At 40.8% G+C, this 18155-nt stretch overlaps 1 protein-coding gene across 1 annotated transcript in view; it reads right to left on the bottom strand.

The window, feature by feature from the left end:
• FBN1 (fibrillin 1) overlaps positions 1 to 18155 on the bottom strand; it is a 233354-nt gene that overhangs the window by 61861 nt on the left and 153338 nt on the right. The window contains exons 24-32 of the mRNA XM_044231383.1: positions 17622 to 17747; positions 14850 to 15077; positions 13003 to 13128; positions 12777 to 12905; positions 11888 to 12013; positions 11650 to 11775; positions 10335 to 10457; positions 9322 to 9447; positions 6890 to 7015 (exon numbers count right to left, since the gene is read on the bottom strand). Of these exons, the coding sequence (XP_044087318.1) occupies positions 6890 to 7015; positions 9322 to 9447; positions 10335 to 10457; positions 11650 to 11775; positions 11888 to 12013; positions 12777 to 12905; positions 13003 to 13128; positions 14850 to 15077; positions 17622 to 17747 (1236 nt within the window). The remainder of the gene's footprint in view (positions 1 to 6889; positions 7016 to 9321; positions 9448 to 10334; positions 10458 to 11649; positions 11776 to 11887; positions 12014 to 12776; positions 12906 to 13002; positions 13129 to 14849; positions 15078 to 17621; positions 17748 to 18155) is intronic.

The raw sequence follows: 18155 nt of genomic DNA, 5'->3' as shown, positions 1-18155 counted from the left end.
CCTCTCTCCCTCATTGTGACCTCTCTCTCTGCCAAATGAATAAATAAAATCTTAAAAAAAAAAAAAAAAGAAATAAACTTTTTCCTCCCTGATTCTGGTACAAAGCTCCTAAAACCCTTGGAATTACCTAAGTGATGAGAACATAAAGATGTCCTTTTATAATATTGATGAGGTAGATTTTGGACTTCACCTCAGGATGGGGTTCGTTACCCGGAGAATGAACCATGTGATTCAAGGGCTAGAACTTTCAGTTGCACCCCACCAACCTCCATCAGAGAGAGGATGGGGGTTGAATTAATAGCCAAAACCAATGATTTGATCAATCACGCCTATGTAATGAAGCTTCCATAAAACCCAGAAAGATGGGTTCAGAGAGCTTCTGGATTGGTGAACATATAGAGATTCACATAGAATGGCTTGTTCAGAGAGGGCCTCGAAGCTCCACACCCCTGTCCCATGCCTTGCCCTGTGCATCCCTTCCCTCCCCTGTACTGTTCCCAAGTTGTATCCTTTTATAATAAACTGGTAATCTAATAAGGAAACTAGTTTCCTGGGCTCTGTGATGGGATAGAGGGTTGGTGGGAACCTCTAATTTATAGGATTAACAGCCAGTCACTCAAAAGCCCAGATAACAACCTGGACTTGTGATTGGCTTCTGAAATAAAGACAGTCTTGTGTAAATGAGTCCTTGACCAGTGAAATTTTTCACTATCTCTGAGTAGATATTGTCATAGGAATTGAGTTGAATTTTAAGGCACTCTGTTGATCAGAATTGAAATTGGTCCAGAATTCTTATTCCCCGAAATTAATCCATAATAAAAGACAGGTACTTCACTTTATAACAACTTTTTCATCAACTAAGAACTCGTAAGCCTGGATACTATGACTCTATATGGAAACCAACGTCTAACACAAAACTTAGGTTAAGAAGGATAGTTTGGCATGTGAAATGTTGCAAGAATTTTCAGTGATCCTTTGAAAAGTGGCATGAAAAAAAAAACCAGGCAAGCAACTTGTGTTTACCCTTTTGTTTACTTAAGAAGCCCAATTAAATGATTTGAAAGTGTTTGGAAACACGCTGTTTGCCAAATGTTCCATCTGAAGCCCTGAAATGGTCCTAGTATCTTTGGCTTCTTCATAACTTCTACAGCAAACACAAAATAAAATAATGGTATTTTTCCTACAAAAATACTTCGTAACATCACTAACGATCGTAAAATGAAAACATGCTTGGAAGAAAGTTCTTGCAATTACGACATATTGTATGGGTGAATTTTAATGTAGCCTTGGCAACCACGTGCATCTTCTGAGTTATTAAAACAGGTCAAGGGAGGCACATACCAGGCGGCTTTAGACTTGTGACTGGAAGCTTTAACCAACTGAATAATTGAGCACGGCACATTCCAAGGAAATAAGGAGGAAGGCCAGCCCAGGGATAACAGTGGTAAGTATGCTAGGGAATTCAAGAAAGTAAGCCTGACCTCACGGGCTCCCAAGCGGGACCATCAACACTTCTTTCTTCCTCAGGTAACCACTCCCCTCAGAGTTAAGGACCACTTTTGCAGAGTCCTGTCTTAATTTCCCTCCTTTATTTGTCCTGATCTCTGAGTTGGGTAGAAACGATGAGCTTCCATTGCCTAAGTATTGAAGCTTCTTAATGTTATAAAAGTCAAGGAATTTTCTAAGTGGAAAAAACTCAGAATTTGACTTTCTTAATTATCAGTTACTCAGAGGAGGATACCGTGGTCCCCAAGAACATGGGGACTTTCAAGGGACCCAAGACCAGTAAGTGGCAGAACTCATTTCTGAGTCCGTTAGAACTCTTTTCCCTGTCCGCTGCTTGGCTCTCTTTCCTTTGGGCCACAGCAGCTGAATCATGCTGATTTCTTCAATCACATAAGGACTTTATTCTAAATCTCGGTTTCTGGAGTTTTCAAAACCTTGTGAGCATTAACAGACTTACAGAAATTTTCTCTAATCTTTTCTACTAAGTACAATTTTCAGAGATGTTCATAGCCTGTCCATCTAGTAATTCTGTAATCTTTTTCTTTCCAACTTTCTAAGGACCCAAGGTACCCTGATTTTCATATGCCCTTGATACCTTCCACACGTAATCTTGCAATTAAGGAAACAGCCATTTCTTTTAAAAGGAGTCTCCCTCCCTTTTTATTTTTTTTAAAGATTTTATTTATTTATTTGATAGAGAGAGATCACAAGTAGACAGAGAGGCAGGCAGAGAGAGAGAGAGAGGGGGGAAGCAGGCACGCTGCTGAGCAGAGAGCCCGATGCGGGGCTCGATCCCAGGACTCTGGGATCATGACCCGAGCCGAAAGCAGAGGTTTTAACCCACTGAGCCACCCAGGCGCCCCCCCTCCCTTTTTAAATCAGTAATATGCTCATATAAATTTCTAATTCAAGAAAATACATGTAGTTTTACTGCAATGTTTTCAAGGTGAAAAGAAATTCTATCTGTAAGAAGCCATGTATTGTAGGCTTTAGGATACTAGGAGATGATACTCAGGAGCCAATATTCAACTCTCCATTTTATGAATATTTGTTTAAGTCATTATCTCAATGACTTACTCTCGGTATGTAACAAGTGAATTAGAAAAAGTTGGTCATAAGGTGTAAAGGCATCCTTGAGGAAAAACTCCTTGCGTGTGTGTATCTGTGCATGCATACTATTGCCGACTATTATTTATTAATTATTTCCATGTCAGCTTTGGGCCTAAGACTGTACTTCATTATAAAAGCAAACAGAAGGGGAAACTGAGCCATAAGGAAAACAAGCAAACAAAATACTGTATTCAAACGTTTACTCCTCAACAGTGTGAAGGAAACATAGCACATGTTTGCCAAGAACATCTCTTTCAGTACAAATGTTCTCTTTCCCCCACAAGTTTGCTCCAGACAGAAAATTCTTTTTTTAAGATTAAGAATAAGCCCAAGCCAAGAAAAGCAAGGAAATTCAAATTTAGGGCTGACACAGCAACCTCCTTAACCCCACCAAAGTTCCCTCACAAAGACTCGAAGGTCCAACTCGCGTGGCTGTCTTGACAGGCAAGGGTGTGGTCCGAGCAGACCCCAGGCTCAGGTTCTGGGTGTGTCTCCCTGACACTCAAGTAAGGGCTTGTTCTCTGAGCCTCTCTGGCCTCCTCTGACAGTCATACAAGGAGAAGCAGCATCAACCCCACACACCTGCCCTTCTGTCACTGGGCTTCAGTCGCAGCAGAGCTGACACACTGTGAGACCTCCTTGATTGGGCATTGGGGAAGAGGACAGTAGAATAAATGAAGAGGCCAAACATGAAGGCTTGGGTTTCTCAATATGGATTGAAATTTGAGCCAAAACTATTTAACTGAACACCCACGGAGTTTTCACAGGCTGACAGCCAGTAGAGGACAATTCACAGTGATAAGAAGCTGGAAGGAAACGGGCGCAAATTCTCCCTGAGTCCTGATGGTTTTGAAGTATATGATTCTCCATCATGGACTAAGACCTATGAGTAACATTTCTCATGTGAAAGAAAGCAGAGAGTTTGAGAAATGGAATTACCCAGATACATGGCTATTTTAACCGAAAACAGTTCTGATTTTAATGGCATGCTTGCTTACTAACTGACTGAGTGAGCACATGGTGGCTGGGGGGAGGGTAGGTTCTTACAAATTCGTTTGTGAAAGCCAGGACCCACCAAGGATGGCACCTAGTAGCAACCTGGCTCTCCTTCCTCCAGTCTATTGTCTAATTACGATGACGTAGAATGAGCAGCAGAAGCCTTGCATGTGGGCCACAGGAAAATTGTAATCCAGCCCCCTTAAGCTAAGGACAGAAGAGCCGTCCTCTAGATTTTAAGCAAAGGTACATTCTCCCTCCATTAAATCAAATGTTCTTCTCAGCAATACCCACGATTTGAATAAAGCTTAAGGAGAAAACAGAAACCCTTAACATCTGTGTGGGATGGGAATGTAAGTCAGTGGGTGGATTCTGAGCACTGCTAAAGTGATTGGGAGAAAAAAACATGTTTATTTGTTAAAATGGAAACAATCAGTAATGACAAGGGAGCTGAAATATTTAGACAAAGCTGTAATGGAACCCAGAGGACATTTTTTGAGTTCTCATGAAAAAAAGTTCTTCCCTATGAAATAGCATACATATTTTTGTAATTCATTTACAGGGTACTCAAATATATATACATATATATGTATATATACATATATGCACACACTTATTATAAATATATACATCATATGTCTGTATACATATTATATATGTACAAAAATATATTTACATATATCACCAAAAACATCATTCCAGGTTTGTTCTTCACTGTTACTTGTGGTGTAGCTTGCTTTATCCCATTAGGCAAGATGCATATCTCTATTTACATTAGTTGCCTGGGACATTACAAACACTTGTCTTTAACATGACTATCACTAGGGAAACCTGGTGGTATTCTAAGTTGGGAGTGACACCAATTTTAAACTAAAAGCAGGCTAAAAGAGCCCAAGTTACATGGGATTAAAAATACATTTTGGCTCAGGTTTTTAAAAACTTGTTTTTAAGTATACCAAACTTGCTGCCAATTCCTGTTTGTGTAAGTCATTTCCAATCAAACGTGATACTTTTGGTTGAATAACAGTATTTACAGAGGACCTCTTTTTCGTCCCTCACTGATGCACCCCCTCTCTCCATACCTCACCGCAGGGGTGCTTACCCAAAAGGAACACTTGTTTAACTACAAGGCACCCTGATGAGTTGTTCAAACTCATGAACCAGTGAAAGAACTAGCAATAAAATCCAGAGTTCTGTGACTTCACACAAGAAATTATCACAGCCTGCGCTGCTATGATATCAAAGGGGCTATGAAACTCCAGTTTTCTCCCAACAGTGCTGGCTGGCTCCGATGAAACTGAAAAGTCATTTTAGGCTACAATTTAAAAGGAGGGGTTGAAAGAAGAGAGGATTTCTTGGACCTCCAATCTAAGTTTCTGTTCATGCAATTTACCAAAAGACTGCTGTCGTATCAAAACCAGTGTCATCTTCTCTAATAAGGAGTACACAGCTCTCAACACCACAGTGCAAACTCCATGATGAAAAACAAGCCTTTTCATATTCAGAGTTTAAACTGATTTCAAGCATGTATCAGTAACTCGTAGTATAGAATTTTGCCAAACTAGAAGTTGCATCTTCAACCAAAGTGGCTTCTAGATACTGTGTCTGTAGGTCTCATTTTACAATGACAATAATAGCTACCATTTATTGACCAGCCTACAGTATACCAAGCACTGTGCCAAGGGCATTATATATATTATGTCATTTACCTAAAATGATATTGATATTGTAGGAAAACTTCAGCTTTCTTCATGGTGAAAGACCTAAAATAATTGGCCTCTCCACATGCTTCTGTTAACTGGAATTTGGAGCACGAAATTCTAGAGATCCTTTTCTTATAGGGAATGAAGACTGTGCTATTAGATTAACTTCTCCCTCTGTAAGCCTCTTGGTTCTCTGGGCTGAATTTCAGTGAGTGCAACTGAACCAAACAATGGTATTAGCCTCTATTGGGTAAAATGCAATATGGAACTACCTTACCTTCCCCAACATTAGTGCCAGACCACCATCCCTTACCTCAGATCCTATATTTCTCTTGAAAGCTTACAATAAAGCATGAACCATAGACATACTGAGCTAAGCATCATTTGTACCCCAGAGACCAGTAGTTGAGATTTCAAATACTGTTCCACTTATTAGAATGGATCCCTAGCCATGCTTCATATGAAGAGTAATATAGTGAGCATGAAGGCATTCTAACTTCATGCTCCTTTTTATAATTTGGCTAGAACTTGTTATTTTTTAACCAATAGTAATATTATTGGCATTATCTTGTACATCTATAAATTTGAAGCTTAGCATTATTGGACAGTTTGGAATGATAATGAATTTTCTTGAAAATAATGTTGATATAATTAAGAAAAGGACCTTTACCACATTGCCAATCTGCAAATATTTTAATGTTAGTTTCAAGTCACAAGGGCTTGCCAAACTGGCTTTTGGAATTAAAGTCTGTTATTTGTAAAGAAATTATGCCATTACCGAATTCAAGCTCACCATGATCTCCATTATGTTTTAAATTGTTATATCCCATAATCTGTTATATTACTATAAGTAACCCTAGTAAAACTTTATTATATTATTCCACATACTTACGATCATGGCCTCAAATTTGAAAACACCGACTAAATGCTTAATAACAATATCTTCCATACAGAATGATTTTATTTTATGTTTAATAAAATAAGCTCCTACAAATATTGTGAAAAGATTTTCTTATGAACGACTGGTAGTAGGCAAACAAAATTACAAATGGTTTAATTATCACTTCATAAGATCTGCTAATCCCCAGGAATGATCTGGGCTAAGACAACTGAATACATCAAAAGCACACTAATTTAAGAAACTGGAAGACTGATGGGAATTGATGACAAATACAAACTGTAGGATGTTTCTTTAAAACCTTAGTTATAAAACCTTAAAGGAAATGTTGACAAGGGAGGCTTGCTTTAATAAAGGGATAGGAATGTTTGGTAATTAGCACGTTAACTACTTTGATATAAAAATGTGATTTTCAACCTCATAAAAATGTGATATTTATGGTGTTAGTTATGGTAGTAATTCATCCAATGTGCCTTTTTTCATAGGTAAACAAAAAAGCTTCAGCATAGATCCAAAGTATGACAAGCTTCAATGAAGGACAGGCTAAGTTAATGAAAATTGTTTTTCAAAAGGCTTTATAAAGTAATTAAAAATGTTAGGAGTTTTAAAACTTGTGTTACGCTGGTAGTAGTCTCTTAATTATCAAGCGCTTTTTGTTCAAATTGGAAACACATACCTGTACAGCCAGTTTTTCCTTTTTTGCCTGAATAGCCCATATCACAGTGGCAGATAAATGAGCCTTTAGTGTTTTCACAGGTTCCACTTAGGCAGATATTTGGATTCAGGTCACACTCATTGACATCTGTAAAATACAGATATTATTAATACATATAACTCTTTGTTTGATACCACTGAAAACTTTCTGCCTGAGATAAAACAACTATGACAAATAAATTAGAAAAGATGAACTGTTTTCACTAAAAAAAAAAAAAAGTATCATATTTACAGAGCTCAATTCACACTTGCCTTCTCTCCTGCAGGCTAACCAGGCCAACTGGCTCTACCTGGGCCATGAGCAGGAGGTCGAGTAAGCAAATAAACTGAGGGACTCTAGGCTGCCTTTAGAGCCTGTTATGTGACAGTTTAGAAAACTTTTTAAAGCAGCATATTCTGTTGCAAGATAAAAATTTTAATTCAGTCTGTGACTGCCAACATTTTAGTTTCCAATTTTAAAGAAATGATAGATGAACTAGGAGTCTTAGGAAAGATAGTTACAAACTTCACTTCTTTCCCAAATTAAAAATTATCTACTTTTTATGACATTCACTTCATAAATATTCGGTAAGGGTTTTCCGAAGATATAAATGTGACAGAATTTAAATATTTTCAATTCTAGATTCTCACTTCTGGCCAAGATGGAGTAATAGAGATGGAATTTAGTTTCCCATGTGAAACACCAGCAAAAGGACCACAGAGGCGATAGAAAACAGCGATGCCTGATGGAAAGACAATAAGCTAGGTGAGTTCTATGAACGTCCCAGATTATGGTATAGGGACAGTTTTAAGGCCATGACCCCAGGGTGGGGATAACAGATGGAGCTGGGTAGTGTCCCAGAGTTGAGGGGATAAAGCTGGAAGTCATGGAAGGGCAAGGTAGCCAGAGTTCATAGGGCAGAATAAAGGACAGAAGAAAGCTGCATAGAGAGCTCTGGGATCTGCAAAGGGTCCCCATCACGTATTCAGGTAAGTAGTGATCAATGCATTCATGTAAGGAAACTACTCAAAGCTAGGGGAGGTACCACTCGAAAGAACTAGAGGGAACAATCATCAGAACTCACAGAAGGCCCAGAATTGTGCCTGTTCCTACTGGTCAGACTGGGAAATCTCATAATTCAGAAGGGTCTGAATGGGGCAAAATAAGTCTTTTTGCCAGGGGGCAGAGTAACCACTGCTTAAAAGCATAAAAACAAGACTTTGAAAGGACCTATCTGTTTCCAAATAACTTATCTGTGTTCCAGAATAAAGCCTAAGAATATTTCTAGGGATACAAAAATATCTAGCAACTAGTAAGTCAAAATTTATCATGTCTGGCATCCAATCAAAAATTACCAGGCACGCCCCTTGTCCTCCATGCTATTTGTTATGCTCCACAAATAAGTGAAACCATATGATAATTGACAAGGGGCGTTAGAGAGGAGTAGGGAATTTGGGTAAATTGGAAGGGGAGGTGAACCATGAGAGACTATGGACTCTGAAAAACAATCTGAGGGGTTTGAAGTGGCGGGGGGTGGGAGGTTGGGGTACCAGGTGGTGGGTATTATAGAGGGCACGGCTTGCATGGAGCACTGGGTGTGGTGAAAAAATAATGAATAATTTTTTTCTGAAAATAAATAAAATAAATAATAAATATTTATTATAAAAATAAATATTCTGAAAATAAATAAATTGAAAAACAAAAACAAACAAACAAAAAATTACCAGGCACTCAATGAGGCAGGAAAATATGACCCACAATGTGGAAGAAAGCCAATTTACTGAAATGACCCAGAACTGACAGAGATGATGGAATTAGTAGACTAGGATGTTAAAGCAGTTATTAATACTCTATTTCATAGGCTCAAATAGCTAGAGGAATGATTGAACCCATCAAGTAGAGACAGGGAAGATGTAAACAATGACCCAAATCAAATTTTTAGAGATGAAAAGACAACATTTGAGATTACAAATATACTGAATGGGATTAGATATTGCAGAAGAAAAGGACAATAAATTTGAAGACACAGCAATAGAATATGTCAATATAATCAATTCTAGAGTCCACTGTATTCTTGTCAGAAATAAATTTTGCTTGCCTTTAGTAAAATATTTAAAAAGCCCAAATTCTAGTCACAGCAGAAGAAGGTTAAGTGGACAGAAATGAAACAAGTGTCCCTGTGGGGATGACCAATGGTCGGCTCGGCCCACACAACATCTGACAAGAATATTGTATCACAGTCATGAGAAAGTTGCCTTTTGGAAGGCTGGTTTTGGAATATTAGTAATACACCCTTAAATATCCTTACTTTTCCATTAGGAGCCATTTATCAACTTCCCAAACTAATGTTTATGTAATTTAACAGTGCTCAGGGATAACTAGACAAAATGGGAAACTCTGTGTTCCTCGCTTACCTACACAAGTCTTCATGTCTTCAGACGCCATGAACCCGTCATAACACAAGCACCTGTATTCCCCTGGTATGTTTGTACACTGACCGCCATCGCAGATATTGGGGTTATCTTCACACTCATCAATGTCTGCAGAGAAGAAAGACAACAATAGCATGTGGTTAATACCAGTCGTTTAATCATCTAACAGTGATTGTGAATTTTACTTTATTTTTCTCATTGTCAAACATAAATACCTAAGGTTGATCATCTTCTTGCTTACTGATATTGTAAAGATGAAACTTATTTAAAATAAGCATATCTATATAGATGCACTTTTGATAAAAATATTTTTATTCTTTTCAACATTTGACTTTGATAGTCAAATATATATCTAAGGTTTTTTGGAGGGATTTTTCTAGCTCTGATAAAATAATTTTGATCCTTAAACCCAAGTTCTCTTTTTAACCGAAACCAAAATGAAAACCTGTATCACCAACCTCCTTTCTCTTCTCTAGTTGGAGACATGGCTCTTTTAGCCCAGGATGATACAACAGGAAGTGTGACTTAGAGCAGCAGTTCTCAAGTTCAGGCATATCCGAATCATGTGGAGAACTTGTGGAAATAGATTATGGGGATCTACCCCCAGAAGTTTCTGATTCAGTAGGTCCAGGTGGGACCCACAATTTTGCATTTCTAACATATTCTTGGGTGATGTGGATGCTGCTGGTCGAGGAACACACCCTGAGTAGCCTTGAAATGAGTCAAAAGAGCAGATTCTTCAAAACTATATCTTACACCACATGAGCTACGAAGTTTGCAAAGTGCTGTGTGCATTCTCCCACACAGGCAATCTGAACCCTACCTGACAGAGGCAGAATCTGATGCTCAGGATCTTTTCCAAGGATCCACAGCTAAAATGTGTGACAAAACAAAATTTTGAACTCAGGACTGTCTGCCTATGAAGTCTAGGCCCCGAAACACTCTAAGAGTGGACCTGTTCCTGAGAATTTCACAGGCGGCTAAAACCTACTCACCAGTGCATGACCTCTGGTCAGGCATTAGTGCAAATCCTGGCTGACAGCTGCATTCGTAGCTGCCTTCAGAGTTCGTGCAGAAGGTCTCACAACCGCCGTTCATTATGCTGCATTCGTCGATGTCTAAGAGAAAGAAAAAAAAGAAAGAAAATCACCTTTCTTTGTGTCTCTGATTATGGCACAGGTTCAAAGTGTTCAAAGTAAAACAAAACCCAACTGAAACATCCTAGGGCAAATGGAAGTCATTGCATCATTCAATTCCTTCAACAAATATAAAGTACAAACCTACTATGTGCTGGAGATAACAATCTAATTGTGAAGGAGACAGACCCTATCCCTACTTTCATAATGCTTGTGTTGCAAACTGGGAGTTAGACGAACAGTCAGTCACACAATACATGGGGTGCCATGTGCCAGGTAGGAGAAATGCTAGGGCTAAAGGAATCATCCCAGTTATAATAATGGGCATGTGGATCAAATTCTCTGGGTCACATATTCAGTTATAAACTTGACACTCAGTTCGACTGGCTGAGGTTCCAGTCCTTTTCAAGAACCTGAGCTGGAATTCTGAGCTGTCCTGGGCCATGTTTCAGAAAAATTGGGGCTGATTTATGGCTTTGGGTGGAAACCATGTAAGACTTGGCCGTTCCACATGATGTACACCCCAAACCAGGCAAAAACTGGCAGTTTTTACAAAGTTTCACTTTGACTTTGGGCATAATAAACCCAGAGGGCTTTCTGTGCCACTCTTCCCAGCACGACTAAACCTACAGAGGGCCAGCCAACAAAGGAAAATGCTTGTCCCACAAAACCCCATCTTTAAGGAGTGCCAGACCTGGCCTCCATTTCAGTGTAAGGTAGGAACAGAACATGGTCTTCTTGCCAATAATTATTCTTTGAAATCTCCTAAGCTCATCTAAGCCACCCAAGGGCAGACACTATTTTTTGTCTTTCTCACTGAACCCATGCTTCTTCGTTCACTACAGGTGGTTTGCAATCACTTGCTGATGCACCTGCGTAGGCAGGTGCATAAACAAAGCCCGTGCTATCATTCACTCTTCCTAGCAGCAGGGCTCCAATCAGACTTGTTAGAGCTGAAACATTTCAGATCCTTCATTTACAGCGTTCTTTAAACAGACAAGAGAGATGATATCCAAAGACCATGGGCCACTATGAAAAGAATTTTACTTACAGGAAAACAAGGAAGATGAAGGAAAAGCAACGGGTGATGAAAACCGAACTCAGAGAACATTGTTGGAGTGTTTTGAGAAAGAAACTAAATAAAATAAAATATAAAAGAGAAGAGAGCACTTACCCACACAGAACAGCCTGTCAGGGGTTGAATGATAGCCAGGGTTGCAGGCACACTGATACTTTCCTATGAGGTTCACACAACGGCCATTGGGACAGAGGTTCGCACTCAGTTCACACTCGTTGATGTCTGTTTAGAAAATAAAAAATAGCCAACATCCAGTCAGAAGTTTCCGACTGTGGGAGAGACATGGGTTGAACGACTGACCACCAATAAGTGGTCTGAAAGTCTTCCTCCTTACCTATACATGCTGAGATGTTGGGGGACAGCTGATGACCAGGAGGACATTCGCAGCGGTAACTTCCCTCGGTGTTTAGGCAAACGCCTCCCCGGCATAGGAGAGGATCTCTCTGACACTCATCGATATCTGCAAAATGGCGATGACTCATGTGGAAGATGGTGGTGGTGTGTTGCCCGCGGCCTCGACCAGTGCACTCCTCAGAGCCCCTAGTTGCTGGGAGTCCTGGCAGCTCAGGGCTCACGGCTCCCTTCTGAGAACGGCTGTTCACCTCACCCAGAAATGCCGTCGAGGTAAGAATTACATCCCCCTCAAATAATGGGGCCTGCCCGTGGCTGACAAGGGAGTGTACCATCTGGCCTGGCTGAAAGGTGGGACAGCTCTCTAACCCTTGTCTATTCCAGAATCCCCTGTGGAATCAGGTTAAGGCTAAGAAGGCTCTCCCCCTGCCCTGTTACTTCCCTCACTTCTTTACAGCTTCTTCCTTAAAAAAAATCTCCATCTCAGGCTTCTTTCTAGGGAACCTGATTTAATTGCAGCCAGCTTAAATGCTCCCTTCTTCTAGAAATGTTGGACAGAAACCCTATAATAATGTGACCTCAAATATAGCTAATGTTTGAATTGTTTCTCTTCCCTGGGGTGTCTCTTCCGGCGTTAAACTCACTTCTCTGGGACCCAAAACTGGTGAGCTAGGCCACCACCAACCCACAGCAAAAAAGCCCTCCTGCTTTCCTCATGTCAGTCTCCCTCTGCCACAGACTGATTCTGGACACATTGGTCAGGAGACCCATGCACTGGGGGAAGCAGGAGGAGCCTGGGAGGGAGGCTCTGAGCCATCAAAGCCCTGGGGAAGCCCTTTTCACCTGTGTGGACCAGACAGCCACAGGCTTACCCATGCAGTTCTTCATCATCATGAATCCGCTTTCGTAGCCTTCGTCACACTTGCACTCGAAGTCCCCTGGGGTGTTCACACACTGGCCACGGCCGCAGAGGTCAGGAGAGATCCGGCATTCGTCGATATCTGAATGCAAGCAGCAGTGCGTCAGGACAGTGTCTCAGGACAGCTTTCCTTCTTGGGGCAGTGTGGGAACGGGGAAGAGCTCTACAGGGTCACTGACCTGTGCAGTTCCTTTCTTCAGAGTCAAGAGCAAAGCCACTGTCACACCTGCACTTAAAGCTGCCAATGGTGTTTCTGCACTTGCCGTGGGTGCAAAGGCTGGGGATCATCTTGCACTCATTGATATCTTCGGGAAGAAGAAAATGGGCAGAAAGCACAGAAAGAAAATGAGCATCCTGTAAGGAGTTCTCAGTGCCTCTATTTTAAACCCGGGAGGCTGGAGGGTCTTGATTTAAGGTCTTGGAAATACGCATTTTAAAGAATGTGTAAGGATCCATGAGCACTATGACTTTCTAAACATTTCTAGTCTTTTAAGCTTCTGTATTTTAGAAAGCATTTTTAGGGAAGGAAAAGGTGTGTTTATTTGGACTTAGAGGCAGCCCATTGTTTAATACGTATCAAACATTTCGGTATCTGCTGAACGAGTGAACAGACCCTCTAAACCACCAGCATCCATACTGAAAGCACATAGATGATTGGAATAAGTTGCCCCACAGCAACCAGCTGAGAGAGCAATGGGATGAGATGTTCAGCTATGCTTTTTGATGCTTTCTTGGATACACCGAAAATCTAAGAACTTCAAAAAGGATGTCATTTAAAATTTAAATGCCTTGTAAATAAATGGATACTATTTAAAATATTTTCTCAAATATGTGTACAATTTAAAAGTATTTTCTCAATTGATATTAAGGTGTCATTAACATAATTACAAGAGTTTCTTGTACACTAGGAGACTGCATAATGTCATGGGTGATCTTCTTCCAGGGCCTTTCTAAAGCATGACCTAACACTCAAGAAATACAAGTTCATTTCTACAAAAGGTCATGAAAGACAGAACCAGCAGATTAAATCACAAGTACACGTCCTTCTGTGGCAATGGATTGCCACAGCTTTTGGAAGCAAACCATTCAAATTCCTTTGAATTTACTTAAGAGACATTTAAGAGGGCCATCTAGAAACTGTCTCTCTAGACAGAATTTTAATTCCCAGGGCATCTTGGACCAAACACACAATCAAAATAAAACAAAACAAAAACAAAAACACTTCTATATATGGATAATTAAACAGTATTTTTATACTCATTTCCCATTTTTATAAGTTCATTTGGTTATGGAGTATAATAACCAGGCCCAGACACAATAAGCAACCAAGACAAAAAATCTACACCAGGAACATAAGCTGGGCTTCTCTGAAAAATTGGAATTCTCAGAAACCAGTCATGGTTTTCCCATATGCTAAAGTCAACAAGTTCTGTATCCTTGTGTATAAAAAGTTAAAACAGTTTTGGAATTAGATCAAATCTGTAACTTCTCACTTTTTACATGAATTTTAGATGATGGCCTAGTAAACTGAAAGAAGGTTTGACGTTATCTGGAGTCACTGGAATGTGCTTGCCATCAGAATGACTTCCAGTGTTTTTGGACACAGAGGATCTGCCACTGCGTTTGCCATGCCATTCACCTCTACTACGGTATCCTCAGGTAAACTGCAGTGACCTGGTTAAACCAGCAGAAAAGAGGTCAAGTCTTATGGCTTTAGCAGACAGAATAAAAACACCCCAAGAAGATTTCCTTTTTGTTGATATTTGGCTGAGGGTAGTGTCAAAATCTACTTTAACACTAAACAAGTGGCTAATGGGAGAAGCAACTGGCCTCAGGAAGTCCTGAATGGTGGGAAAAGCCAACCCGTTCCAGAGTGAACACGGGCTGTCACTCAGAAAGTGAAGAACGTGTGTGGAGACGACTGAGGGAAGGCCAGACTGATGGGACTCATTGCAGTTCTCCTGTCAGCTGTTTGTTCTCCTCCTGGTCTACAAAGAAGAGCAATCAGCCACTGAAAGCACAGTACCTTTGAAGAAAGGCTTTCCATTTGTAATTTCTTTTGTGGCGAAACCGGGCCCTCTGGGACAGAGCTCATCGTACTCAGGCGTGTTTCTCACAGGACACTCCTCGCATTCCTCAGTACCCCAGGCCGCCCCAACGGAGCAGCAACAGGCGTCCATGCGGTGGCGGCCGGCAACGGGCAGAGTGCATTCCTCGTCCTCGTACCTCAGGAAGCAGGTTTCCAGGCGGATATCTGCCAGATGGAACACAGGGAGGCTGAGGAGAGCTACCCTATTTCCACTGCCCCAAACTGCCGACCAGTTGGGTCAGGCAAGGTACAATGTACATAATTTGCTGTGCACTTATTGGCTGGAATAATTTTCCTCAAAAGGAGTCCAGGCTTTCTGATGAGTATTCCCCCCCAACAAAAGACTTTCTTTTCTTCGGCAGCTCCTACTTATTTGTCCCTCTTATTTCTGGAAACTTTCCTTTCAATTTTAGGCATTTTCTGATAATTCTACATAAAGAACAGTATTCGGAGAAATCCCGCAGAGCTCTTTGGGGAGATGTTTCCTCCCTGCACAGACATGTTTACCACCAGTACACGCACTCCGTCATGCCGGGACCCCCTCTGGCGCTAAAAGGAAACCGCGCTCTTTCTCACTGGAGAACAGCTAAGCTAGCTCCAGCACTTCTTCCTCACAGCCATTTCATCTTTGGAGAGGCGCAATGTTAAATTCCAAAATGAAGAATGTCCTACTTGAGACTGAAGAGGAAAAACAAGTGAAGACAAGCCATTTGCTCCTCTTCTCAAGTATTTCCTTCACTTCTACATGCGCTTATCTGTACATTCTTCTAGGTACACGCGGTATAAATCGAGTCCCAACCCCCAGTTTGTGGAATCGTGAGGAAGAGTAGAAGAAGTAATATACCGGGTGTTAAGAGATCTGGAACTTAGTCCTGTCCCGCAATTAAGAAGCTGCTTATTTTAGACAAAATACTAACCCTGACCCTGAATTTCTAAATCCATGAAATGATGTCGTACCCATCTCCAAGGGGGTACCATAAAGCTAGGATAAGATTCTGTGTCTTGGGTACCTGGGTGGCTCAGTCGGTTACACGTCTGCCTTTGGCTCAGGTCATGATCCCAGGGTCCTGGGATCGAATCCCACACTGGGCTCCCGCTCAGTGGGGAGTCTGCTTCTCACCCTGACCCTCACCCCTCTCATGCTCTCTCTCTCTTTCTCTTTCTGTAATAAATAAATCAAAATCTTAAAAAAAAAGGATTCAGTGTCTGGAAACCATAAAGTATAATTAAAACCTAAGGCATTAAAAAAAAAAAAACCACCCTAAGGCATTATCTTCCCTTTTCTCTCTCCTTTCCCAATGTTGTCATTATACATTCACCTACATGCCTGAACTTCCTTTAATCTTAGAAAGCCTCTAAAGCCTTCTGGGCAACTTTATATTCAGGTTGCCTCTAACAAGATGCATGGATACTTTTCAAATGATTTCTAAATTAAATACTGAAGCTTCTTTCAACTGAAGAACCTAGAAGAGGGTTCTCATTAAATGCCGATTCCTCCTAAACCAAGAAAGTGGACTCAAAATGAAATTAACTGACAACCATCATTACAAAAAGACTCTGCCCTCTGGATTCCAGCTTCTCTACTCCATAGTGCTTACATTATACACCTTTAAGTTCTGTATTTCAGGTTTTGTTAGTTCTAATTCATAAATGATCCAAAACTCTTAACCTCTTACTACTGTTTTAACCACCTGCAGTGGTCCTTCACTAAGGATAATCTTCAGAGGAATATGGTTCCAGATATACAATGTACCTGAGCATCATTTTCAGAGCCATGGACTCAGAAACAAGTGATCCAAGAGACATAGTCCCAGCAGTCAGAAGCCACAGAAGTAGGGTCAGAATATGTCTGCCAGATGGGGTCTCCAACCTGCTGCCCATAAGAGCCCACAGGGCAGCTTTCTGAGAACTCAGAGTCCAGTGTCTTCCATATCAAGGCCACTTGGGCTCTCGCAGATGGCATGGAGAGAATCCCACCATGATTAGAAGTGACAGTGGCTCTGGGCTCCTTTAGGCTCACCATTCAAGAATGCAACTCTCTTCACTCACACCCATTAGGGTTTTGGGCAAGGACCTGTCCATCTGGCCACTGGCAGGACACGCCTAGCAAGCATGGGCTACAGTTTCTAATCAAGCAAAATTGTTCTCCCCGCCATTCACCTTGTATCCTATAGTTGGTGGCATATGGGGGCAGATTTAAGAGTTCTGGAATAATGACTGTGATGGTAATGACTTAAGGGATAGTTACACATCAATAAAGAACTGAAGTTTCTCTTCACTAACACGTTCTCTACTCTTTTTTATAAAGAATAAAGGAAGAGGGAACCTGGGTGGCTCAGTGGGTTAAGCCGCTGCCTTCGGCTCAGGTCATGATCTCAGGGTCCTGGGATCGAGTCCCACATCGGGCTCTCTGCTCAGCAGGGAGCCTGCTTCCTCCTCTCTCTCTCTCTCTCTCTGCCTGCCTCTCTGCCTACTTGTGATCTCTCTCTGTCAAATAAATAAATAAAATCTTTAAAAAAAAAAAAGAATAAAGGAAGAGCTTGAGCGAGGAAGGCTATTTGTCCAGGAAACTACTATGTATCCTAATGGAAATGCTGAATTTGAGATATGTATAACTGTACTTGGAACCAAATATTCAGCTTTATCTTACTGAGCTTTTAATAACCCTTAAGAAACAACAATTAAAAAAGCAATGAGCGCAGGATTTACCTAGGCAGATCCTCCCTGTGGCATCCAAAGTCATCCCACTGGGACACTGACATTTAAATGATCCCTTAGAGTTAACGCATAAGCCATTTTTGCATACTCCTGGGAATACTTCACACTCATTTATATCTATGAAGAAAAAAAACCATGAAGTTAAAATATTTGTATAACATCATTCTACTTTATTTCATTCCTGGAGTCACAATTATTCCCACAACAGAAAAGGCCATTTTGAACCAAGTAATTTTGTAAAAATAATTTGCTTCCAAATAGTTCATGTAGCATTTCTGGGAACTCTGAACATCAAGCAGATTGAGTCCCCCTTTTCCCAAAGTTTCTCTTTGAGTTTCTCCATAGGTCTTAAGGAGTAATTTTTGAATTATAGAGACTGGGAGTTGGTATGAGTTCTTGGGGACAGCTCTGGGTATGGACATCTCAGGTAGGGCTACCAGAAGCCACAGAGTTAGCTTTATGAGATCAGATGTCTGCAAATAACAGAAACCTGGCCTTTCAAACTAGCAAAGAAGAAACAGCTTG

This window comes from Neovison vison, chromosome 13 (assembly GCF_020171115.1).
Source record: "Neovison vison isolate M4711 chromosome 13, ASM_NN_V1, whole genome shotgun sequence".
Classification (NCBI taxonomy): domain Eukaryota; kingdom Metazoa; phylum Chordata; class Mammalia; order Carnivora; family Mustelidae; genus Neogale; species Neogale vison.
The sequence above is the reverse complement of the archived record's forward strand: the minus strand, read 5'-3'. Positions and strand labels throughout refer to the sequence as shown.